Here is a 27,488-nt window from a genome sequence, read left to right as displayed (position 1 = left end):
CTCCTCCTTGTCTGGGGGGGACAGAGATAGGGGGGTCACCCCATGGAACCACCTAACCCCTGACCACCCAACCCTGACCCCCCAACCCTAACAGATATAACCCCCACCTTAACCCCCGACCCCCTTACCCCCCAACCCCCACCCGGCATGCTCTGGGCACCAAACATGGCCTCCCGGAAGCCCAGTGCCAGAAAACTACGCCTACCAGCATTCCTCAGGCAGCTGGCTTGACCAATCACAGGCCCAGTGTTCCAGAAATACATTTACCAGCACTCACTGGAACCCAAGCACTTACTGCCCTTTCAAAATAGACTCAAGCCCTAACACTAAAAAACTTCGAAAAAACAGGCCTAATCCAAACTGTTTACCACACTAAACCCCTGAAGTCCTATGCCTAAAAGCCCTTAGGACACTTAGGACGCTCAAAACCCAAACCCAAAACAATAGGATTCTCAAAGCCCTAAACAACAAGATTAGGACGCTTAAAGCCGTAACCCCAAAATTAAGATGCTCAAAACACAAAGCCAACCCAAAACACTAGGATGCTCAAAACCCTTACTCAAAACATCAGGACGCGCAAAACTCTAACCCAAAAATTCAGATGCTTAACACCCAAAGCCCTAACACAAAACATTAGGACGCTCAACACCGTAACCCAAAAAATTAGGACGCTCGAAACTCTAACCCTGGAGAACCTAACCTGAAAAAAAAAAAAAAAAAAGGATCTTAACACACTAACCCTAAATAACTGACCAAAAATAAAACCCTAGGACCCTAACCCTAAAAAACATAGCGACACTCCATCCCAAAAAGAACTCTAAAACCCTAACACGCTAACCCTGAAACCCTTAAAACCCTGTTAAAACTCCAACCCAGTTATACACCAGTTACCTCCCTTAAAGGATATAGAGGAGCTCTCTCAGATACGGCAGTCCTACTTCTCATGAATGCATCCTTTAGGTGAGGAGGGGGAGAAGTAAAGCAAAGAACAACTCACGGGTTGAGATAAGGATAATTTAATTAAATGGAAATAATTATAATAATTAAATAAAGACTACCATGAACTAAACAATTTAACTAAGGGGAAATAAAAAGGGAAAGGGGAAAAGGGAAAATAAAAAGAAGGGAGGAAAACAAACAAACAAAATAAATGACAGCTATATGGAAGTGCAGAGGAAAGAAATTGCTCTCTACTTCCCACAAATGAGCGACGATTGACCACGTCCTTGATGCAAGGCCTCAACACACGCAGCCGGTGTTCGAGAGGAGGACCAACGTCTTCTCAACGAGAGCCCACCCCTCCCCTCTTCTTCCTGTTTCCACCTTTTATTGCTGAGTGTGACATCCCATGGTATGGAATATCCCTTTGATTGGTTTAGGTCAGCTGCCCTAGTGATGTTTCTCTCCTCGCTTTTTGCCCATCCCCTAGGAGGGTTAGAGAAAGGCCCAATGCTGTGCCACTGCTGCTCAGCAGTAGACACAACACTGGTGTGATAACACTGCTGCTCCAGCTACAACTGCAGAGTACGGCACTGTATGGGCTGCTGCTGGGAAAGTTAACATTCCAGCCAGACCCAGCACACCACCAGAGGTGGATTGTTACGATATGGAGATGGTAGGTTATCCAACGGCTCCCGTTTATTATCTTTTTATTTTTCCTGTTCTTCTTCTTCTTCAAAATTTCTTACCTGCTTTTAGTGTAAATATTAAGGCTGTAAAAGGACATGAAGTCCTCCTGATCCATAATCCTGCATCATCACTTTCTTCCCGGCAGAAAGGTTCCTTCGAATTAACATGTGTATTTAAGGCCTGACAAATACAGTCTTCAAAGGATCCAAAAACGGGCCGAAAGACATGCGGTCTTAAAGGCTCCTTTGGCCATTCTATCACACAAGACTGAACCATTTTTTATTTACTTTTTACGTTACTGGGGCCTCTCTCGTTCCAGTTTCTAACTGTTATTCCTAATGGACTTTCTGGTGGTATGTCTGGTAATTTGCTCCCTTTCTTCTGGTCCCTGGTCTTCGGTTTTGTCTCACCCATCTAGGAATGTTACTCTGGCAATTCCCACAGCCCTTGGTTACCTTAATAAGAGTGTCTTAAAGAGGATTTAAGATCTATCACCCACCCACAAATCCTTTGGGAATCCCTTCGGTCCTTCACCGGCCAAGTCCCTCGCGGGAGATTGGAACCGTGGTAAAGAAGACCTCCACAATCGCTTCGGAACTAAATTCCGTCTCAGTCACACTCTTACACACACAGGCAACCAAAACCCATCCAACAGAACAGTATACGCTTTAAACACTTACGACTCCGTTGTCTTCATTCAGATCTTCACACGCAGAATTACGGGCAAAATATACTGCTGCAGCCAGCAAGGGAGCTGAAAAAAAATCAAAACCTTAGCTTACCTGTATTCAGGTTCGAGATGCCATTAGTCCCGACCAGACTCGAACAGCAACCACCAAATGCTGGGGCACCTCTCCTACATCAAATAAGATTCCAAGAACCAAAGCCCTCCTGGACAAGCCCCCTGGTGTCATACATGACTGGGTCCCAAACTGGATTGCAATTAAATTTTACAGTTTTTTAAATAAATAGAGGTAAACGAGAAGTTGCTCGCAAACAGATATACTGTGCCAGATGTCCTTCAGCAAGTGCCCAGAGGCGGACCGGATGTCTTTGCCAACACAGTCCCATCAATGTATTAGTACACCCATGCACTGCCACGTTAACTGCCATCACTAACTGCCAGGCAGGACAGCTCCAGACCAAACACATACACACACAGGCACGCCACAAACACTACAAACAAAACACACAACACAAGGCACAAGAAAAAGTGACCCCCAAAAAGAAAGCCCTACAGCAACAGCAAGTCAGAACAGGTGCTCTGCACCAGACCCTACGAGAGACTCAAATGTCACGACACGTGACTGGAAGCAACTGCCAGAACTGGGATGATGGAGGCCTAAAAAGCCTGCCTTCAAGACAAGAGACCAGAAGGATGGGGACTGAAAACCCCCTAAGACAACTCTCAGGAAATCAATTCCCAAGCAAGAACTCCTGATGCGGCCCAGATGACTTCTGCAAGAGTGAGGATGGAAACAGACGCGATCTCAAACCGAGTATGATACACAAGACCTGAAACAGATCTGTATTTCAAGCAGCGACTGCAAGACAAGAAGTGCTCGGATCAGAGTCATGATGACAAAACAAGCATTGAGGCCCTTCAGCACAGCTACCGAGTCGCCTGCCTGGTCAGTCCAGTGTCAAAAGCCAGGAGGATATCAAGACCCGAGAAGCACAGAACAGACACTGCAGAAGCAACACTACAGGACAGACAAACTGAAGGAAACTGTCCTGCCTGGCACACGCACTCACGCTACAAAATAATCCCGCTGCTCCTATTAGCCTGGTGACCCAGCCACAAGCAGCCTGAACGTGACTCAGCCTCAACCACCCTCACAGTGGCACCAAGTCTATTCAGCCAGCAGGCACCACGCTGCTCTGGCTCACAGCTCCCATTAGCCACCCCAGATATGCAAATACCAGGTGCCCCCCAACTTAGCTCTCAGGTTGCTGCATGGTAAAGTCCCTCTGCCTCAAGAAATACACAGGCACTGATTGTCATCTTAGTCAACTGAAGGCTCATCATCAGCTGCAAAAACAGAGTACCAGCATTCACTAGCACGCCGGCCACGATGCCCACCTTCTCCACAATGCTGACTACTGCTGATGCAACATACAGTTCTGTTCACCTCTTCCTCTCCGAATCCAAGCTCCAACAGTGCAGCCAGTATCATCCACACCACCTGGGAAAACAAAGGGATTAAATGATCGTTGCATTCACAACAAATAACCCAAAGGTGGTTTTTTGTTTTTGTTGTTTGTGTGTGTGTTTCTTGTTTTTTTGTTTGTTTGTTTGTTTGTTTTTCTGAAATCTGCTTTAGCTCAACAGTATGCAGACTGCAGACAAGAGAACTTGGGTGTTTCTAGAAGGAACAATCCCCATGCTTTTGCTGCAGCTTTGAATGTTAAAAGGACAATAAGGCCCAGCAAGTAACTGGAAATTGCTTAACTGGAAATAGCTCAAACATTTTTTTTACATAGATAGAAAGGTCTAGGAGCAGAAGAGATCATACGCCAAAACAAACACCAAACAATCTTCCCTTCGCTTTGGATAAGGGATGACCAGGCTGACAACACAAACCTTCCCTCAGAGCTTTGTGACATGATGATTTCCCTTCCCTGTCCACGACTGCACAAAGCACCTGCAAAGACAGGAGAAAAGCACACTCTGAGGCACCTCACAGCCACAGCGTACCTCCTGCAATACCTCTCTTCCCAGCTCCGGTACTTCAGCTGCTCACCAGCTCTAACTGAGATTCTTCACTCACAGCACCACTGCAAACTCTGCCTGGGCCACACAACACACACTACACAAGCTACATTGCTTAAGACACACCAGCTGGAACATTCCCGCCCAACAATCAGTTGCATTGCACAGGAAGGATGCTGCATATTCCTAGAAACCAAACCTACCAGTCGTGAGCAGCTCCCCACCTCCTGCTGCCAACCACGCTCAGCACACACGCTATTTGCCCCTCAAAAAAAAAAAAACAGAAACTTTGAACATACACACACAAACAAAAAAAAAAAACAACAGAGCTCCATAAATGCGAAAGAGACATGCACATACAGCAGCCCAGGAAGGGGTAGTCACAGACTTACGCAGATGAAAGAGGTGACTCTGATACAACCCTGCTCAGTCTCTTAGTAATACTGCATCTACACTGCCAAGCCACATGTAGCATGCAGTCAAGCTGGTTTTAGTCCTCTGGAGAGTTACAGAAGTGGGTTTATACATCTAGAGATTAAAATATAGCTCAAAAACAGAAGAGTATCCCACCATCACAAAAAAACAGTGAGCCAGCAGCCCCTACTAAACATCCCTCTACTGAGTGAATTCCAAGCACTTAAAATCCAGAAATCCACAGGCTCCAGCCTGCCTAGAGAACCCTGCAACTGACTGAAGGAAAACCAAAGCACTTACCCCAAAGAGCAGCCCAAGCAGAAGGAGCTCTCTGATGGCATGCCTGGGGCTCATATAGCATTCAGCCCCGCCCAGCACCCAAACCCAATCACCTGGAAAAGGGGAGGGGCAAAGCACAAGAAAGTAGGAAGAGAGCAAAAGAAGCAGCTGTGTTTTTTTTCCCTTTGTTTTTTAAAATCTGTTTTATCTTAAAAAAATTCAGAGAGCAGACAAGAGACCTGTGGTGTTTCTAGAAGCAAAAATCCCCTTTTGCTTTTGCTGCAGCTTTTAATGTTGAACTGATAATGTCACCAAGCAAGTAACTGAAACTTCTTCAACTGGAATTAGTTTACACACGCTCACCGTCATCTGCAAACACAGAGAACCAGCATTCACTAGCCCTAACCCTAACCCTAACACCAACCCTTACCGTAAACTCTAACCCTAGCCCCAGCCCTAGTCCCTAACCCCAACCCTAGTTCCTTAGAACTTCGTTTCCGGGCACGCTATGGGCGCTGAACATGGCCCTCCGGAAGTCCCGACTCCCAGAACTACATTTCCCGGTATGCTCCGGGCACCCAACATGGCCTCCCGGAAGTTCGGAGTCCCAGAACTACATTTCCCGATATGCTCCGGGCACCCAACATGGCTTCCCGGATGTTCGGAGTCCCAGAACTACATTTCCCGGAATGCTCCGGGCACTCAAGATGGCCTCCCGGAAGTTCAGAGTCCCAGAACTACATTTCCCGGTATGCTCTGGGCACGCAACATGGCCTACCGGAAGCCTGGTGCCGGAAAACTACACCTACCAGAATTCCCTGGGCAGCCTGCACGGGCAATCAGAGGCCGAGTTTTCGACAACTACGTTTAACAGCCCTCACTGTAGCCCTAGCCCTTACACAAAAAGGACTCAATCCCTAACCCTAAAAATCCTCGAAACCTCGCCACACCTAACCCTAACTATTTACCACACTAAACCCCTGAAGACCTATGCCTAAAACCCCTAACTCAATAAATTAAGACGCTTAATTCCCAAACCCACAAAATTAAGATGCTCAAATCCCAAACCCAAAAAAATAGGACGCTCAAATCCCAAACCGCCTTCCGAAAAAGAAAATAAGAAAAAAAAAATCAAACAAAACAAAAACAACAAAAGGGGTAGACCTGGTGGCATCTGCCCTGTAACCCTGCAAAAATTACAAGGGACCTAGAACAACAAAGCAAACACACAAAATAACATTGACATCCTATCCATAAACGTGCTATAACAATTAATCACCTCCAAAGATCTTCATGCAATAAATGCACATACTACTAGATTGGTTTCCTCTAAAAGATCGTACAAGACTCTGACCCACGAAAAGAACCCTGCATGTAGCTAACAGAAGAATAAACAAAGCACTGACCCCAAAGCAGCCCAGGCAGAAGGAGCTTTCTGATAGAACGCCTAGGGCTCTATAACATTTGACCCCGCCCAGCACCCAAACCCTATCACCTGGGAAAGAGGAGGGGGCAAACCACAAGAAAGAGAGCAGGAGCAGCAGCAGCTGTGTTCTTTTATTTTTTTATTATTTTTTTTTTCCCCTATCCCTAGTTTACAGCATGCGGAGTGCAGACAAAAGAACTGCGGTGTTCTCTAGAAGCAAAATTTACCATATTTTCACCTCAGCTTTGAACACAGAAAGGACAATACAACAAAGAAAGTAAATGAAATATTTTCAACGGGAATTAGCTCAAACCTTTCATTTACATATGAAGAAAAATCAAGGAGCGTAGGAAATTACACATCAAAAAAAAAAAAAGACGTAATAAGCAACGCGCATGCGCCCCACCCGGCCGACTGCAGTACTCGTTTCCCACCAGCATGTGGCGGCAGAGGGCGCCCGCGGGCTTCACTGCGCATGCGCGGCCGCCGGTCGCCTGCAGTACCCCTTTCCTACCAGCAGATGGCGGCAGAGTACGTCCGCGGGCGCCACCGCGCATGCGCTCCCCCCCGGCCGCCTGCAGTACTCGTTTTCCACCAGCAGGGGGCGGCAGAGAGCGCCCGCGGGCTCCACCACGCATGCGCGCCCCCCGGCGTCCTGCAGTACTCGTTTTCCGCCAGCCGGTGGCGGCAGAGAGCGCCCGCGGGCGCCACCGCGCATGCGCGCCCCCCGGCCACCTGCAGTACTCGTTTCCCACCAGGAGCTGGCGGCAGAGGGCGCCCGCGGGCGCCATCGCGCATGCGCGCCCCCCAGCCGCCTGAAGTACCGCTTTCCAACCAGCAGGTGGCGGCAGAGGGCGCCCGCAGGCTCCACCGCGCATGCGCGCCCCCCGGCCGCCTGCAGTACTCTATTTCTGCCTGCAGGTGGCGGCAGAGAGCGCCCGCGAGCGCCACCGCACATGCGCGCCCCCCAGCTGCCTGCAGTACTTGTTTTCCACCAGGAGGTGGCGGCAGTGGCCGTCCGCGGGCGCCACCGCGCACGCGCGGCCCCCTGTCGCCTGCAGTACTCTTTTTCCGCCAGCAGGTGGCGGAAGAGAGCGCCCGCGGGCGTCACCGCGCTTATGCGCCCCCCGGCCGCCTGCAGTACCCTTTTTCTCACCAGCAGGTGGCGGCAGAGGGCGCCCACGGGCGCCACCGCGCATGCGCGTCGCCCGGCCGCCTGCAGTACTCGTTTTCCACCAGAAGGAGGCGGCAGAGGGCGCCCGCGGGCGCTTTGAGCAACCTGGTCTAGAGGAAGGTACCTCTGCCCTTCACAGAGGGATTGAAATTAGAAGGTCCCTTTAAATCCAAACCATTCTATGATTAGACTGCAGAGAAAAACAGATTAGTAAATTTTTGATTCTCTGTAAGCACAGTATAGCTCAGAAATAAAGATCAAAATTTTATTTCCATGTTGGTAATAAAAATAATTCCATGATTTCTGTAAACCATTGCATAAATGCCATCATGTAGAAAAGTTTAACAAGTGTTAAGAATTTTAAACAGTTCACTACAAGTGAATGGGTATGCATTATAAATAATATGTTTTGTATTAAGAACAATTCACAAAATCGTTTCTTTCTGTACACTCTAAACATTAACAGCTTTCATAAATTAATATGAGTAAAAATACCTTTTTTATTTAAGGTCGGATGATGACCACAGTTAACACATGTATAGTGTGACAGTAATAATATGATTATCTGTATTTGATACTAGAATATTCTGAATGGCAATATGTAAGAAAACAAGTATGTCTGTAATCAGCTATTCAAAGAAAACTAGTAATAAGCTTGTAACATGCAGCTTGGGATCTACCTGTGATTAGCATACTTTCGGTTAAATTACAGCTCTTAACTGTAAAAACCCTGAGAAATCCCAGTTTTAATCTATTATTCCCCAGGCTATAATAATTGTGACAGCAGAACGGCATCCACAATAAAATAATATTCTTACATAAATTAACACAAAATTTTGTTAAAAAACAAAATGAATCTTGAAAATTTACTTAGTTTGCTTTAAAATATTTTGGAAATGCAACAAATTACTGTATTGTAGTGTCACTAAAATATAATGTATTTTCTAGATAGTATATATAGCACAAGGACAAATACTTATAAGGGTCAGGGTTCCCTTTTTACTTCTAAATAGTCATCTCTAGTCAAGTGCATGTATCTTACTATCCTCCATTTTAAAGTACTAGTGTAAAAGTACACATTTATTTGTCTTGGCAGTTGACTTGCTTTTTACTAATATACATAAAACTTTGCTTATAACTTCTCATATGAAGAATTTTATGAAGAACATTTATAGCACTTTCCTTTGAGTGCTATGTACGGTTCAAGCAATCACGTAAGGTTTGTCTGTAGTTATAGCAAGCTGCCCAGCCTGACAATTTCACATATAGGTACATTTCTTTCATCTGATTTTTTTTTTCCTTATTCACTAAATGATTTGTCAATAGTTTGTGTCCATAAATCAGCGCAACAAAAGCTTCCAGGGGAACATACGCAAAATTTTCAATACTGATATTACTATGGGACACACAACATTATTTTCAAGATTCATCATTATAAAACGCAAAGCATACAACTGTTTAAAAAGCAACAAACTCAACATATTCATTTATTTCCTCTAAAAAAAAAAGCAACACAAACTACAAATGTCAATGTGATGATTCATGCTGCAAATATTGTTTAAATTTCTTTTTGGTTGGCATCACAAGATGAGGAAAATCACCTATTAGTACCAAAAAAAATGTAAAAAGAGAGAGACCAAAAATAGCTATAGGATCACAGGCAATTGCACACTAATTCACACAAAGAACAATAACCTTTGACAAGAAGCAAGAAAACATACTTCCATATCTCTTAGGAAACAAATGTCACATTGCAGCATATCAGCAGCACAATGTGGGCTGAACTGGTTTCCTCTGAAATATCACAGCAGAATTTCTGACCAAACTCTTTCTAGACATGTTTGTGAGTACAACAGTTGCAGAAAACTGTTCCACATTGTGGATAAATATAGTACACCAGTATCCAAAATAACATCTTGTTTCACATTATTCCTTGATTTGCTTATTGTTTAAAAAATCTCATGTGACTAACTCTGCTTTAGTCCAAAATTCTATTACAGATCAAAAACAAATATTTGTCATAGACTGCAGAGATGCAAAAAGACAGCCAAACTTGATGATCAAAGTTCCTTTTTTTGGAAAAAAAAAAAAAAAAAAAGTCAAAAACTGGTTAAACCTTTAAAACAGAACAGCATTTTATTTTAGGACATGATTAGGGCACAAAAGCATGTTTGAAAATACCAATATAGTCTAATTTTATACTCTTCTCAATACAAATATTTTTGAGTAACTGTGTGAAAGTCAGCAAAATCACATTTTAAATCCCAAATTTGATGTTTATTTAAAATGGACTACTATGATCTTCAAATAAAATTTTAAAATAGGAATAAGTAGACATATATTTAATATTTTATCCTTCTTCTCCCTTCCTGAGAAGTCTGTAACGTTCTTGCAGGCTGGCACGTCTTAGGAAAGCAGCAATGAGTCTGTACATTTAGGTATCACAGAAATATGTAATGATTATTTTTTTGCTAACTGAAGCCTTCATACAAAGACTACAAAACCCAGTGAGGATACAATAATTTAAGTACCTTTGGCTTGGGTCCTATATTTAATACTGACAGAATTCAAAAAGCTTTATCTGTTTCAACAACAATAATTTTAGTATACATCTTGTTGTTTTATGTTTGTTTGTTTCAGCATGATTTAACTTTAATTAGATAAACTCTTTACTGCCTATGAACTCAATTCCTATTCTGAATACAATAATACGGAGATACAAATCATGTAACACAGTAGTAGGTCATTTCAATGTAAGCTGTACTAGTGTCACACCTGTATTAAACAAAAGAAAGAATAACACAGGCAATTATTCCTTGTAAGAAAAGTAGATAGTAGTAACATACAGTAATTGACTAACTTCTCCTCCTGAAATGAATGTTCCAAACAACCAAGATGAAGTAAGTTTGTTACCACCCTTTTAAAAGAATCGCTATGTCAAGAGTGCCACTGCCTGATTACATACTTAAGTAATTTTGTAGTTCCTTTCAAATGTGTTACCTCATTGTTGAAAAAGTGTATTTTTAAATATTTATAAAAGCAAGAGACATATTCTAATTATCATCAAATTGTATGATAAAAAATTATGCAATAGAAATTATTTGCAAAATTCTCTTTTTATGTCTTCTGTTATTTTATACGACATTTGGCATAGGCACTTTATAAAAGTTATTGTGTGTTTCATACGGGTTCCCATTAAGTACCACACAAGTTAGGTAATATACAAAAAAATTAAGACTACAAACATCTAAACAAAGAGAGAAATGCAAACGCACAGTTGTTTACTAAAACTGATCTGTCTCACAAAATGTAAAACATGCCCTTGAATATGAAAGCACATGTGCCTCACTGTTTTTCTTTCCACTGGTACATTTATAAATACTGTAGTATGCAATTAACTTATAAATTGTAAAAAATCTAGGTAAGATCTCACTTCTATTTAATCATATTATGATTTAACAGTAAAACCATCTGAAATATTTAAAATTCACAGTACACATATATAAACCATCATATTATTGTGTATTAAAAATAAACTTAAGACCTAGAAAGCAGCTTGAAGCAATTTACAACATATCCTCTAACAAAAAAAAATAAAAATAAAAAGTGCATTTATATTATTCATATAATTTTTCAAACAAACAAGTAAACATACTGTTAGACCAATTCCAAAATACTGGCTCTGGCATACGATACACAACAGACATGGCAAAGGTACCATTTGTACTGTTTAGTGTGTAGCTACTGTATCTATGTATCTATCTTCTGATAAGGAAAATAATAGGTATAAATACTTTCATTCATGCATTATGGTAAAATTTATACAAAGTGATTACGGTGCAAATGAAGCTAGGTAGACTGTGCACTAAGAATGTAAGTGGATGGGAAAAGATTGGGATGGAACTGGGCAGGAACGAAAGAATCTCAAGACTAATAAAAAAAATCATTGAATGGCTGAAACTGATATGTAAAGGTGAGCAAGCAAAGCAACTAAGTTTCTTACAACAAAATCAAAATCTACCTAGCACTATTAAGTTGATTAATTATCAGTGATTTATATAATTCCTATACAAAATACAAAAACATAAAATAGTTTTAATTCATAAACATGATATAAGTACCATGCCTCTATGTTACCGTGGATTTTTTGATTTCTTGCAACAGGGACATTCTTCTTGTCTAGCTGCACAGTGGTCACAAAGTATGTAATGTTGACATGGATTCAGGATAATGCTACGATCACCTTCTTGACATAATATACACTTCTTTGACTGAAGCTGAAAAATCACCTGTAAGATGATTACTGCACTCAGTGAAAATGAATCCAAACTATAGAGTCACATTCTAGCAATTTGATGCTTAGCTGTCCCGGATAAACTTCTGTTGTAGCAACACAAAGGACAATGTTTTTGTATGATGAATAGCTGAGTTGCAGGTCATGAGTACTGCATGCATGCACAACATTTAGAGTAGCAGCTAGAAGAATACATGTGCATTTAGAATGGAAGACATCTAGGTTAGCACCTCTGGACTGCATGACTGAGATGAGTGATAAAAACAAAAAAGAAAAAAAAAGGAAAAAAAAAAGGAGAGAAGAAGTATCCTTTTTCATTATCATGTAGTTCCCTATTTTGACATTTTAAACCACTACTACATTTTCTTAGTCTGTGAAAAATGTTTGTCTGAAGACAAAATGGAATTCACAAATGTAATACACTTTGAATAAAGTTACTGATACTGACTTTGGGGAAGGGAGGATGTTACAACTACAAATAAATGTCTCCATGTAGTAAACCATATGAACCTTATAAGGAACAGGAAGCATTTAAAGGCATCTACAAGGCACGTTCATTTCTTGAAAGAGAGACGCTCAGATTAAGAGAAGTATCCAGAACACTAACACTGTGTAAGACAGCTACTTTCTCCTGGAAGGAAGAGCTAGGTGAGAAGAGACCACAGTGGTAAAAGAAAGAGAGACTGAGGAACAGTAAAGGCTGGTAATGGTTCTAATCACTCCAGCCTGGCTGAGATGATTTCCATTCCAGGATCTAATGACTTTGTTCAGATAAAGAGATTCCAGGATTCTTTTGCTCCTATTTAAAATCCCTAAGGAGAAAAACAATAGTGGTCTTTAATCCAAACATACTTGGTAATAGGAACCTGGTAAATATCAAGTCTCATCTACTTGCTTTCTTGCCAAAGACTTAAGTTATGTTTTAATGTCTTCAAAGAAAGCCTAGCTTTTTTTCAAGGCTCCAGTTCATGCTGATATAGATGGCATCGTACAGGAGGTGCACTAAGACAGGGAAGACACTGCTGTACTCAAACAGGTAAACAGGTACTGGGGTATGGCAGACTGTTTCAGTAGTGAAAGGATTTTTTTAATTTTTTTTTGTCTGGACAGTCCTGTCACAGTCCAAACAAAATAGCAAGAATTGCCATTATGTATGGCGTTACTATCCTTTGAGACTGCAGAGGAAAAAGCAATGGGGAACCAAGCTGCGTCCAGGATGGTCTTAAGTAGGAATGTGGCTTTTTGTGCCTGGAGCAGTCCATGGTCTTTATTATCTTCCTTGATTATGGTCAGAGGACTGGCATCAGACTCCCAAGCTTTGACAGCCCTGAGAAATGCTGTCCATATGACAACAAAAGAACATCCTACATTTTGGTAGAACTTATATTTGGATTTGAGAGAAGATGGAATACAGCATTATGCCACTATGGTGACTAAGGGACTGAAAGAAGAGCGGACATCTTATCAGTGTGCATAAATACTTTGTGCCAGGAGGTAAAGAAAACAGCCTCTTCTCGGTGGTATCCTATGAAAGAAGAGCATTGTTCCACTAGGCACTAAGTAAAAGTACAGAAAATTCCACTTTTACAGTGAGGGTGGTCAAACAGTGGAAAAGGTTGCCTACAGAGGTTGAGGTGTCTCCATCTTTGGAGATATTCAAAACGCTTCCAGGAACAGCCACGAGCAACCTGCTCAAGTTTTCCCTGATTTGAGTGGGGCATTAGACGAGATGATCTCCAGAGGTCCTTTCTAATGTCAGTGATTCTATACTCCAAGTCTATACTAGTCTCTGACTATGCAAGCTCTTACTGGTAAACCTCACGATCCACCTTCTAAACAAGTGAATAGCGTGTAGCTGTTTTCATTTATTTCGGGCAACTCTTTTTATTTATTTAGGTACTGGGAGGAAAACCACTGTTTAGATCTTTTATTATTTTTTTTAAATTATCCTTAGAGTTCTTGTGAAACTCTCATCATTTATCTGACAGCTGATCTAAAAATTAGAAGAACCCGTTAGGCTGAGAAATTTTAACCATTGTGTAATCCAGAAAAGGAAGACTTGACACTGAGACCAGTGATGCTCTCTGAAATGAAACCTGGCATATGCATCTCATTGAGGGTGATTGAGCTGTCAGTTTCAGTTAAGCAAATGTAGTTACACAGATGAAGAAAACTTACCTCATCTACTGTCCCTAAATCTAAGTGCAGCTGACTTTGTAAGGAACGAAGCATTGGCAAGGATATCTTTTCTATGTCTCCAGAGTTTTTTATGTAAGGTAATGTAGTAGATAGGCAGGCAGCTAACTGCACCTTCAGCTTTTTTAATTTATTTTCCACTTCCTCCTTCTTCTGAAGAGCGAGTTGCTTGTCAGCAGCTGCAACATCAGCACGTTCTTTTGCTTCTTGAGCCTCTTTTTGCCACGCATCACATGCCTGGGAGAAAACATTTTCCAGAATATAAAAAAATATATTTGTAAAATTATAAATGAAAGAGCAAATTCAAAAGCCTTCAAAGATGAAAGCAATCTCTAATTTTAGATATAAGGATGCTATCACAGTTGATTTAATGCTTTTCCCTACTTATTCTACTGTCTAATTAACAATTCTTCTTGTTTTGCCTTAACCTAATTTTTAGATATGTCACTGTTACTTGTCTGTAAACATCTAGAAGTGCTTTTGGAGCTCTATAAATGAACACATATTCATAATCTAATGTCAGGAGACATCAAAAACTTTCAAAATGTACTAGAGCTACTTTGCTACTCCATGTCACAGAGAGAATGATATGAGGGAAGGAAAAGGACTACAGAAAATGCACTAGACTGGCAGTTATCATCAGCCTCGGTTTGACTGCTGAGATGGCTGTGTATCATCTAGGCTCATTATACAGCCATAGTTGCTGGCAAATCTTTTTTGTGTGTGTTCTTACCAACTGAAAGAGATACAGGAGGGAAAGTATGCCTTTAGTTACCTAACATTGAGATACATTGCTGTTCAGCACTATCCTGAGGCTCTGTTAAGTGTCACGGTCTAGAGAGGCAGACTGACTTTTAAAAAGGTCTGTTTTCTTTATGCCGCCAGCTTATTTGGAAGATGGAAGAAACAGCATTTGCAGTCTATTCATTTCACAGCATGTAATGAAACTCTGTGTCCAAGAATAATAAAATATGCAAGAGGTGAAAACAGGAGGTGCATGTTTGTTAATAAAAATATAGAAAAAAATTAGTACTACCATGAAGTAGTGTACCTGTTTTACTTGTTGCCAAGATTCTTCCCATTGTTTTAGTTTTCTCTTGGCATCATCAAGTTCCTGTCTAACTCGAGTTAGTTCGTTCCCACTTGTGTTTGAACTTATTGAGAGAGTAGTGCCAATGCTTAATACTGGGGATGGACTAGGAGAGAAACTCCCAGCCACAAAGTCCCAAATGCTCCCTGTAACACCATTTAAACCTGTAAAACAAAACCACAAAAAAAAAGTCTATACACTCTGCTGCAAAATTTTTCACATTCAGACTAAGTAAATGCACCATGCATACAAAATTTATACTTTTATCTGCAAGACTCATTATTTTATTATCTTCAGACATGTACAGTCTGGAAAATGTTTCTTTTTTTCCCCTTCTTTAGGAAGGAACGTTAGCTCCTTGAACTTTCTCCCATATACCACATTAGCTAGGCTTTGTCTTCCAGATTAATTCACAGGAAACACGCAAAGCCTTGAACTGAGCCTTTCTGACCTGCCATTGATTCCTCTCTTAAAATATGCAAAGTGCAGCCTTCAACTTACCTAAAGAGTTGTGAGAAGAGGCTGAGGTGCCCAACATACTGTGTTCTGACTTCAAAGGTTGGGGCTGCTGTTGGTGGGGAACCATAGTGGATGAAACAAAAGACTGAGACAGCGATTGTGAAAGAGAACTGAGTGGAGAGGTTGAAAGGGATGATGATGAGTGTAAAGATGAGGAACGAACAAGAGAACCTGGAATACTGACAGGTGCTGAACTTCCCAGTAATCTTTGACCTATGCATGCACAAAAAAAAAAAAAGTTCCAAAGCAAGACACATCTCTGTAAATATTCTTCTGAAAAATGTATAATTTCAAATTAAATTGTATATTCTTGTATATTCCAATACCTGCCATTAAAAAAATAAAACATTATTTATCTGCTATTGCAAAAATATTTTTTAAACTGAACACTTAGAATTAGGTTTCCAAGCACCAGAAAACAGAACGTGTAGCTTTACATAGCATTGGCATCATCTGCAGCTCCAGAGAAAGAGAAAACATTTTTCAGATCGGGTTATTTGACTCAGTCATATTTACAGCCAACTGACAGAAGTGGTAAAACTGAATGGAACTTGAAGAGTAAGAATTTTTTTTTTTCTATTTCAATATCTAAACTGGAGTTGAGAAAGTAAGACTATATACCTTGAAAATTTTAAACCGCGTAATAACCAGAAATAGCTCGATTTCTTTCTTCTACATAGTTTTGCTTTTGGTTCAGTAGATTTTAAATGTCAAATGTACTTAACTGTACAAAAAACGATTTTGAAATGAAGTTTAAATAATAATTTAGTCAAACAGTTGTGTTGTCAATAATTTTCCAAAATAATAATAATAAAAATCATTATTGTTATTATTTTTTAAAAGTATGTTAAGTTATACAACTACTTCAATGAACATGAACAGATGCACTGGATTCTCCTGTCAAGAAACAATTCAATATTTACTCTAAAGATTTTAGTCCTCAATAGTTTCGAATGTCCAATAAAAATTACATCATCTTTTCTTTAAAGAAAATAAAGCAGTCAAATGAATTGTACTTGAAGCATGAGTCACGATTCTATTTTTCTGTTTTTGCTTAAAACTGGTGAATTCATGTCATCAGAGAAAACGTCATTCCTTTAAGAAGTATTTCAAAAAAAAATGGAGAGGGATGTTCATTTTAAGCTGCGCTGCCACGATGTCTTCCAAAATGTATCTTGAAATACTCAACATGTGTTATCAAAATCAGCCTCGTGGCCAACTATATAAGGAAGATACAGGACAGACATAAATATAACCACAGATGCACATAACATATCAGACAATACACCTACACCACTATTTGCAAGATAAGTATGGAAGCAACAAAGTAAAGGAATTTAGTTTAAAAATATGACACAGGAAGATTTCTCTTAAACATTAAGAGCCAAAGTAAAGACCCCAAGCAAATGCTGTATGGAATGGTAACAGAGACTTTTCTTTTCTAGCACTTAAAGTATTCTTCAAACCCAGTTGAATTTTGGCAAATACGATCTGCCTGAGCGTAGCAAGGTTTTGGCAGCTGTGGGGAAGCTGCAGAGGTGGCCTCTGTGAGAACAGGCCAGGGGCTGCCCTGTGCTGGACACAGCCAGTTCCAGCCATCTCTATATCAGACCTGCTACAGGACACAGCTGAGCCCATCAATGAAACTGACTATGCCTCTGGGAAAATGTAATTCAGACAGTGCAAACAGCTGCAATGCATTGAGGACTGAGGAAAGAAAGGTGTGAGAAACAACCCTGTGAACGAACACACCAGGGTCAAAGAAGAAAGACTGGGAGGATGTGCTCCAGCTACCAGGGCAGGGATTTCCCTGCAACCCACAGAAGTTTTGGAAGGCACCACAGTGGAGCGAGTAAGAGGCGATGTAAGAGTCCATGGTGCAAGCAGGAATTTCCCTTCAGCCCATGGACAGAATGATGGTGAAGCTAGTGGTTGTTCCCTGAAGGAACTGCAGGCTCATGGAGAGGACCCTACACTGGAGCAGGGACAAGCGTGAGGAGGAAGGAGCGGCAGAAAACTGTTATGAACTGATTGCAACACCCCACTCCTCATCCCTCTGTGCTTACCAGCGCTAGAGAGGAAGGGGGAAGGGGGACAAGGTAGAAAAGCTGGGAATGAAGTTGAACCTGAGATAAAGGGCGTGGTGGTGTTTTAGGTTTTGTCTTTGTTTCTCACCATCCAATTCCATTTTATTTGGCAACAAATTTAATTCATTTTCCTCAAGTCAAGTTTGTTTTGCCCATGACAGCAATTGGTAAGCAGTCTCCCTGCTTTTGTCTTGACACACAAGCTTTTTTCACCTTATTTTCTCCCCCTGTCTGGAGCTCCAGATAATACATAAAGGGAATTTACTGAACTAGAAATAGGATCCATGGAACAGAGCTCAGCTAAATGGTTCAGAACAAAATACCCAGTAAGAAATAAGGTTCGCATACTACAAAATCATGCTCACGACAAAGATACCTGAGAATGTGGATGAGATCCCCTGGAATACTGTCTTTAGAGATAGAGGAACTGGTAAGAGCTGGCAACTCTTGAAGGACACTTTTCTTAGAGCAAAAGAGGTCTTCATTCAAAAAAATCAAAATTCTCTCAATCATACAAACAGACGCTTAAAAATCCAGTTATTAGCACTATCATTATATTTAAAGAGCAAAACAAACTCTTTTGTTCAAGCTCTTGCAATTCCCTACATCACCCAGATGTTATGAAAATTTGAAAAGTTATTTGCAGTGCCTGGGTCAGTATGTTATAACGCAACTATGAAAGGCAGGAACAAAACACATTGCAAGGCTGACATAAATCGTACTGCTTAATTAGTAGATCAAATCTAAGCCTGCACCATTACTAGACTACTAACCTGTCACGTTCTCCTCATGTGAGTCAGGCCTTAACTCATTCTGCCACACTGGTCCTCCCCTACCATAAAAGAGGCTGACTTTTTATTACTATTTATCTTCTAGACTTTAAAGCTTCTGATACTTTCTGTCTCTCTCATATTCCAACTCACACCGAGGAAAGTCAGTGGAGTGCAGGGAGTGAATACAGAAAGCATTTAAGATCACAACATATATGGGAGGCAAAGGAAGAGACACAGATTTTCCTTAAATGGCAAGGCTCTCAGACAGGCAAAATCTCCATGCTTGAGTATCCAACAGAAATCAAAGCAAGTAACCAAAACATTCCCAGAACCTAAAACAGACAACAAAGTGAAGTATCAGGCTGGCAAACAGACCCTTGTGTTAAGGTCTCACCTTCTTTCTATTACCACTTGAATGGTTTTCCTTTCACTACTGCCCCTCCCCTATTTATTCCTCTCCAAATCTTTCTGCTTTGATACTCTGCATGTCTAATCTCTCCAATTTCTCCTATCTCTTTGAAAATATTTTCATTTAATCATTTTTTAAATTTTTCAGTACTTCACACAAAGTGAAGCTTTTATGTTCTCAACTTATGCTTCTTTCTTTTTTTTTTTTTTTATATCAGAACAAAACCAGGCTATTTACCCAATCTCCCTGGAATCTGACAGGAGTAGGTAACAGCAACACACCTTCTTCCACTCCATCTTCGTTCAGTGTTCAACATACCACCCAAGCCTCAATATTAAATGCTTGTTTTATCTGATTGGCATACTTATTCTCGATTCCCCTGACTCCTTCTTTTCCCCAGCTCTTGAGGACTATTGAGCACAGAAGGCTTGCAGCTCCCCATGAAATCAAGATGAAGGACCACAGAAAAGGCTTCAGACCCCACTGACAAAGTCTGACAAAGCGTTTTCAGTTCTTGCTAATGCAACTCTTTCCCGCATCTCCCCTAACCCTTCATCCCCTTTTATCCCCTCTTCCCATTCTCGCCTAGCCCTTTCTCTTGCTGCAGCTCCTTTTTTACATTTTTTTTTTTTTTAAGAATTCTTCAGTGCGCTAATTCCTACAAGAACACTATGTATTTCTTCTCTGTTTTACAATAATGTTTTATTTTTCTGCTCTACTCAGATTTCTTTCTTTTCACTTCACTTTCTTTTCAATGCCATCTTGTATATCCACAAAGTAGAACTCTGGAAAAAGAACTCACATATACGAAATTCCTTTGAGAAAAAAATACAAGACCTACACATTCACAGTAAAGTACATTAACTTATACTTAAATGAGATGTGTATGTTATGACTCATATTCAGTTAACAAAAATAGCATCCTGAAAACCATTTCATAAAAACAGGTGCTGTGGACAGCAGAGGCATATTCTGTCTCAGAAGAATCAAGAATCTCTCAATGTCAATAATAGAATGACAGTGGGACATGGGAAACAGAGCATACAACTGCTTAAATGATTACTTTGCAACTCTCGTTCTGTATATCACAATTAAAAAAATATATTGACTTAGCACATCTAGTACAGAAAATTAGACCTTGGATCTCATAGTAATTTGTTACAGTCAACTAGCCCCTACTTATTCCAACAGCACTGTTTGTCTTGACAACAATGTGTTTTCAATCCATAGCATCTCTGAAAATATTAATCATAAGCCGACAAAATTATATTACTTGCATAGAATGCAAACTAAAATTCATCTCCTTCTAACTTTGACATCTAAAAATAATTTTAAAATTATTTCATGTTCTAACACCCAGATCATAAAACAAATCTTTTAGGAAAGTAAGCTATATACTTGTGAGACTGCAGAAAAAGATCTGTGATTTTATATTCTATATACATTTCTTTCATAAAAACATTAGAAGAGCAAACGCCTAACTTACCATTGCTAAGTGCTGACTCACTGTCTGCAGGCTCCTGGTCTCTGGTACACATTGATTTAAACACAGAAACCTTCAAGTATACCAGCTAATCACAGCAACTCCCTGGTCATGTGACTTACACCACATGATGTGAAAAAACAGTGTCTTTCGAATCACAAAACATTCCCTGTCATAGCCTACTGAATAAAACATATTTACTGTAAAAGTGCTCTGTGTTTCAACAAGTTTGTGCATTAACGCTAACTAAAGGAGCCCAGCTGATATGCTGGCTGGCAGGACTGCCACTTGAAAGAATCACACAAGGCTGTCTAAAAGGACTGCTGGAAACATCATGAAGTACAACAAAGGCAAATAGAAGAATGCTGCACCTGGGATAGAATTACCCCTTGCAACAGTACAGGCTGGGGGCCAAATGACCAGAATGCAGCTTTGCAGAAAAAAAATCTAGGAATCCTAATGAATTCAGTATGCACCGTGGACAGTAAAAGCTAACTGCATATTGGCTTGCATTAGTAGAAGTATAGGCAGAAGGTTGAGGGAAGCAACTATTCCCAAGCACCTGTGAGACCATAGCAGGGGTACCACAATTAGTGCAAGAAAAACACTGACAAACTGGAGTGTGTCCAGTTCCTTGCCACCTGGATGGCTAGGGTACTGAAGCATATAATATACAAGGACAACCTAAGAGATACAGGTTTGTTCTGTTCAAGAAAGAGAAAGCTAAGGGAAAAACTAATTAGCACCTTCAACTACCTAATGTTCATGGAGCCATATGCTTCTTGGAGGTTCACAGCAAAAGAATAGTGGGTTAACTGAAGGACGTAACTCCTTCAAAAAATGCTCTAGAAGGCTGGGAAGAAGGTGAAAATATCCTGACACTCCTTTCTGCTATCAGTGATATGTTTCTCTCAGAGTGAACACTGCTGGCTCAAGAGCCATTTATACCCTTCTGTACTACATGACTGAGAGAAGTTTTTGAGCCATACCAACTACATTTTCAGTAAAGGCAAGTCTTGATACAAGCACAGTTTTGTAGATCAAATACGCACATCATCCCCAAACTCTCAAAGTTTGTATTCTTGAAAGATTCATTTGATTTGTCAATACATTTGTGATTTCAAACAGGAGAACCACCAACAGCAGCATGAGATAGTTGATACGTGTTCAAAGACTAACAAATTTCTTGACAGAAGGAGATGAACATGCAATACACATTGTTCAGCCTGCAGTGATATGATGTCAGAAAAAGTACATAGCACTTCATCAGGCCAAACTACATAACTACAAACTACATAATGTACACGATGTGTACCTTTCGTTTTGGAGAACACATAAGCCCTGGAATTTCAAGTTGCTAGTGTTCTGTGCTGCCATAAGGCAGATACTTAGAGAAGTGTTAGGCTGATACAACAGTACCTGGAGTACTGTGTCCAGCTCTGGGCTGCCCAGTACATGGAGAGATATGGAGTTACTGAAGATATTCATCCTTTGAGATACTCAGAAGGCATATGAACATGGCCCTGGGCAACTTGCTCTAGGCGGCCTTGCTTGAGCATGGGGGCTGGACCAGATGACCTCCAGAGGTCCCTTCCTATCTCAACCATTCTGTGATTCTGTGAAGTTTTGCCAGCAGCATCAGAAATGGAAATAATGAATCACAGAATCACAGAATGACTCAGGTTGGAGAGGACCTTAAAGATCATCTAGTTCCAATCCCCCTGTCATAGGCAGGGATGCCACCCACTAGATCAGGTTGCTCAGGGACTCATCTAACCCGGTCTTAAACACCTTCAGGGATGGAGTATTCACATCTCTGGGCAACCTGTTCCAGTGTCTCACTGCCCTCTGAGTAAAGGATTTCCTCCTAACATCTAATCTTTATCTCCCCTCCTTTAGTTTATTGCCTTGTCATTATCTGATTGAGCAAAGAATTGCTCCCCATCTTTTTCATAAGTCCCCATTAAGTACTGAAAAGCTGCAATGAGTACAGTAATATAATGAACGTAATAAAGATTACATTCTACCTGATGAATCTCCAGCAAAGCACCTGTGGTCTTTAGGGGATGAGAACAGATAGATTCTGAGTAATTCTCACTGTATTTCACACTGTGTCAGTAGATATTTTCTAAGCTCATCAACATCCAGCTATGGTTAGGCCACTATCTTCCTTCTTTAGAATAAAAATATCTCTCTATACATACCGTTGAAAACAGATATTCTCCCACCACGTGTCAAGTTCTGTTATTTTTGGAGTGAGAACGTACTTATGTCTAAACACTTGAGTATACCTAATTATCTCCGTTCTCTGGTGACAATGAACAGAACAGGATAACATGATACAATTGCCTAACACCGACTGCATGAAGTTACTGTTGAAGTTCTTCCCTCTGCTATTACGAACTTGGATAGAAAATCAGTGTCTATTACTCAAATATTTTATACCCTTTTACCATTTTCCACATAAAAAGCCGTAAGACCATAAAAACCTAGCTGGTTGCAAACAAGGGAAAGGCTCTGGGTTAAGGACACAGATTTTGGAATTGAGTATTTCCTGAACCTGTCCTGGGTACCCAGAAATCAAGGGCTGTTGTTTGCAGAACTGGAAATTTAAGATGTCTTCTTTCTTTCTCTCTTCCCTGTACCCATTCTAAAATTGAGCCTACAGTCCCCCTTGTCACCCATCCCCCACTGACATGATACATTTAACTGACATGCATTTCTGTCTGGTGATCTTCTGAAACTTGGAACAGTCCAGAAGGTTCACTGATTCAGCCTCAAGCACAGATACAGCATGCTCCGTGTGCAAAGTTAGCTTGCGCTCTCCTAATAGGAGCTCAATGTTGCTGGTATGTTTTGACTGGTAATGGGTCTGAGCCTTCACATCCCACTGCCCTTCTGTGATGCCTGCACTGTTCTGCCACACAGCTGGAGGTGTCACAGTGCGAACTGTTGCCACTCATAATAGGCGTCCCTCCAACCCTGATAGAGTAGCACTATTAAACACCAGACAGACAGGCTGTCAGCAAAGTATTGTGGTTTTATTTATTTTTAAATTTGTTGGGAACAGAAGTGCAGAGGTACTAATAGGCCAACTCCTGTTCTTACCCCTGTCATCAGAGTGGTTCCAAGAAGTGTTTATCAATATGATGATAGGTGCTTTATATATATAAACATAAATAGATACATATAAATAAACAAACAAACAAATAAATAAATAAATAAATAAAGTCAATCTCAGCAGCCCATCAACAGATGTTGAGGAGACATTACTTTTAGGAACACACTGAGTTACATTACAAAGGGTTTATGTTAGCCACTACCAATGACAAAGTTAGTTTAAATGTCCTGTTCACTCATTCCTATGCTCACATTAGAGACGTTGTGAAAAATAAAGATTTTGGGGAAAATCTTTTAAATTAACATTCAGATATTGCTTTTAATTACATATAATAAAGAATGTACAACATTACTGTCTTTACCAAAAACCTGTTCTGAACCTACATTAAAATAAGGAGAATTGAATAATGCAACAAAACACATACAATCAGAGGTTGAATGTTAAGACTTACCTGTAACTGACTCAACTGTGTTACCACCAGAATAAAATGGGAGAGCTTTGGCACTAACAGCTGAGACAGCTGGAGGAGATGAACAATCTGATCCGACACTGGAGGCCAGACTGGAAGTTATACTTGAAGCAAGTGGATTAACCACTGAAAAAACACTGAGATGGTTCTGTTAAAAACAAACAAACAAGCATATATATATATATTAGTACATATATACTTACAGAGACATATATGAAAACACATGAAATAAATAGAATGTAGTTTTAAAAGTTATTTTAGTTCTAAGAAAAAGAAATCCAGAAGAAACCTCTAAATTAATAGATTAGAATAATCTTCATTATAATTTACCGACGTGTATTTCTCTAATGTGCTTGGACATGGCTATCACGAGGGAATTCTGCTTCCAGAAAAAAAGGTTTTTAAGTAACTTCAAATAAGCTCTAGAATCATAGTTAGTCAGCTGTAGTCTGATGACCCTTTTCGAAAGGAAAATATCTACTGAGTAATTGTACCATTTCATAATACATTTGTACACATATTGTACACATATTTATTTGATCTGCATTTTTTCCCATTTAATCTAAATACAGTTGGCACATAAACATCTTCAGTTTAGACAGTTGCGAAACATGACTGACCTACACACATGTACCACATAATATAACGACATGTCTCTATGCTACTTCTTTCTAGCTGAATAGTGTTGTCATAGAAATCATACCATTAAATTAAAAAATGTAATAAATACAAACAAAATGTAACCATGAAGCATTCTAAACTAGCAAATAACTTCACAAAGTCTACATGGTCTTGGTGAAAGCTCTCCAGCATATGAATTCTTTTTATTGTTTTACCCACTTCCTTGAGTTTTTTGGTTAAGAAAAACAACATTTAACTGTGACTGAATCAATCCAACATCCTCTCGTTGCTTTCTATGGGATGAACCATGATTGTGTATTATCTACTGAGTACTCTCCTGATTTCTACTAATACTATGGAATTTTTCCTATTTCAAAAGTAGACATAATACAAGATTGAGACTGATAATGACCATCAAAATGAACCACGAACATAAGACAAGTATCTCTGTCCAGACTGAAAGATCAGGTTGCTACAGGAACTGTTCAGTCCTGTTTTAATTGCTAATGGAGATTCCACAAACTCTCTGGCTCTCTGTTTTGATCTCTGGCCATCCTCACTGTGTAAGACATGCACTGTATTTTACAGTATGACTTTGAAAGAATGAATGAAAAAGACAATTTCCAAGGAACTCTGCAAGATTAGCAAATACAATTACAAACAAGCAGAAATAAATATCTGTTTCAAAGGAGAGAAGATCCCTTCATCAATGCCAAACAAGTTCTCTCCACCACCTTTCCCCTCCCAACAACAGACATTTTGCTTTTCAGGTCCTGACTGAAGTATGTGATGCTAACTGCTGTCACAAAATTTTCTGGGAGGAGCAGAGCTGCTCTATAGCCTATACAAAATGGAATGGAACGTTTTTGTTCCATGCATTTGCTGCAATTTCAGCTGAAGTCCAACTTCCTTCCTTAGCTATAGTTAGGAAAAACTACTCTAACAGCCAGATTTACAGAAAAATACAAATAATCTAAATAAACTGTATACATCCTATTACAAACTATACAACCTATGATATATAAAAGGATTTAAGGATTTCAGGCTGTTGTGGTACAGTCTTAAAAAAAAAAATTACAAAACCAGAAATTTCATTAATTTTAAACCTGATATGACTGATTCTCCTTAGTGGCAACCAGTGACAGGATAAGAGGCAACAGTCATAAACTGCAGTACATAAAGTTACACTTAGACATCGAACTTCAAAACAACAAAAAAAAAAAACAAACACACAATTGTGGCCAAACATTGAAGCATATAGCTCTAAGAGGCTGTTAAGTCTCCCTTCCTGAAGATAAACACTACCGGACAAGGTCCTAAGCAACCTGTTCTAGCTGACCTTGCTTTGACAAGGGGAAAGATAGACTACAGACCTCCAGAGGTCCCTTCTAAGCTCAACTATCCTATGATTCTATGATAGGCTTTTCCAAGCTTTGTTCCAACATTAAAATTTACACTGAATTAACAACAAGAGAATTTTTATATTACTGAAAAATTATCACTCAAAATACACGCCCTTTTGGCCTGTCCCATCTTAAGCTGAGGCCTCTTGGTGAGAGTGGAGTGAAGAAACCTCACATACCCACAAAAAGCTGATGGATTTTTTCAATTAGTACTCTTTCTCCCCAGCAAAAACACCTACACCTGCTGGACTATTTACTCATTTCTGCCTAACACATTTACAAGCAGCAAGCCTCTTGTCCCACCCTGTTTCCACAGAGATGCACTTGGGCTGCTCAAAGGTTACTTTCCTTCCTCTCTTTTGACAGACCAAGACTGACACTATCTGTGACTTCCAAACTCCATGCTGGAGGATATCTAAACAGAACAGAGAGACAAAATAAACAGAAACGAGTCAGGAGAGAAAGGTTATTTAAAAAAAGATGTCAAGAATTTTATAATTACTTAGCAGAATTTCAAACATTCTGCACTAATTAAGTGCAAATTATATAGCTTTATTTTTTTTTTTAGTAAGAAGAGAATAAAAGAACAAAAACAACCTGCAAATATTTTTAGGAACATTAGCTAATAGGAAAATTCGTGTAATTCAGGTTGGAAGGAACTGCAGCAGGGCATCTAGTCCAACCACTTGATCAGAGCTAATCTGTCTATGAAGTCAGCCCAGGTGACTAAGTGTTTTTGCTAGTCTGATCTTGAAAACCTCCAATGATGAAGAGTGTGCAAGCAAATTCTGCAAACACTGCTCAACTCTCCCAGTGCTGAAAACTTTTCCTTGTATCCAATCTTAGCTACTTGCTCCAGCTTAGTAAGTTCTCTCTTGTCCACCCAATAGCATCACTGTGAACATGCTGGCTCTGTCTTCTTGAGCTCCCCATAGGTATTTGGAAAGCTGCTATTGGGTCCTCCTGAAGCCTTCTTTTCTCCAAGCTGAAAAAGCTCTGCTTCCTCAGCCTCTCCTCACCGGACAAGTGCTCCTGGACCCAGACCATCTTGTCAGCCCTTCACTGAACTTGCTTGCTCTAAGTAGTTTATTGATGTAATTCTAATACTTGGGGGCCAACACTGAATGTGGTATTCTAGTTGTGGTCTAAAAAGTACAAAACAGAGTGGAGTAAACCCTTCCCTGGATCTACTGCCATGCTCCTGTTAATAGAACATGGGATAATGTTTGGTCTTCTTTGCAGCCAGACAACACTGTTGGCTCACATTTAGCTTGCTGTCTACATAGACCCTCTGGCACTTTTACACAGTGCTGCTTCCCACAGTTAGTTCTTGTTCTCACCTTGTACTACAAAATCACAAAATGGTTGAGGTTGGAATGGACCCTCTG

General features: G+C 40.2%; 1 protein-coding gene and 1 long non-coding RNA gene across 12 annotated transcripts in view; both read right to left on the bottom strand.

The window, feature by feature from the left end:
* Positions 1-1,000: 1,000 nt before the first annotated feature.
* LOC137864857 (uncharacterized) lies at positions 1,001-3,734 on the bottom strand. Its single transcript, XR_011101659.1, has 2 exons — positions 2,310-3,734; positions 1,001-1,425 (listed from the first exon to the last, which is right to left on the bottom strand). It is a non-coding gene; the product is annotated as an uncharacterized lncRNA (long non-coding RNA).
* A 4,152-nt stretch (positions 3,735-7,886) lies between these two features.
* The window catches only part of UNKL (unk like zinc finger), a 48,107-nt gene continuing 28,505 nt past the window's right edge, over positions 7,887-27,488 (bottom strand). For 10 of the 11 annotated variants that reach the window (XM_068699726.1, XM_068699723.1, XM_068699729.1 and 7 more), the window contains 5 exons: positions 24,059-24,224; positions 15,717-15,947; positions 15,177-15,379; positions 14,108-14,362; positions 7,887-11,924 (listed from right to left, as the gene is read on the bottom strand). In XM_068699726.1, the coding sequence (XP_068555827.1) occupies positions 11,769-11,924; positions 14,108-14,362; positions 15,177-15,379; positions 15,717-15,947; positions 24,059-24,224 (1,011 nt within the window). In that variant the 3' untranslated portion in view covers positions 7,887-11,768. The remainder of the gene's footprint in view (positions 11,925-14,107; positions 14,363-15,176; positions 15,380-15,716; positions 15,948-24,058; positions 24,225-27,488) is intronic. The other variant, XM_068699728.1, reaches the window with a different exon arrangement.

Source organism: Anas acuta, chromosome 15 (genome assembly GCF_963932015.1).
Source record: "Anas acuta chromosome 15, bAnaAcu1.1, whole genome shotgun sequence".
Taxonomy (NCBI): domain Eukaryota; kingdom Metazoa; phylum Chordata; class Aves; order Anseriformes; family Anatidae; genus Anas; species Anas acuta.
Note: the sequence above shows the minus strand (reverse complement) of the source record. Positions and strands in the feature narration are given on the sequence as shown.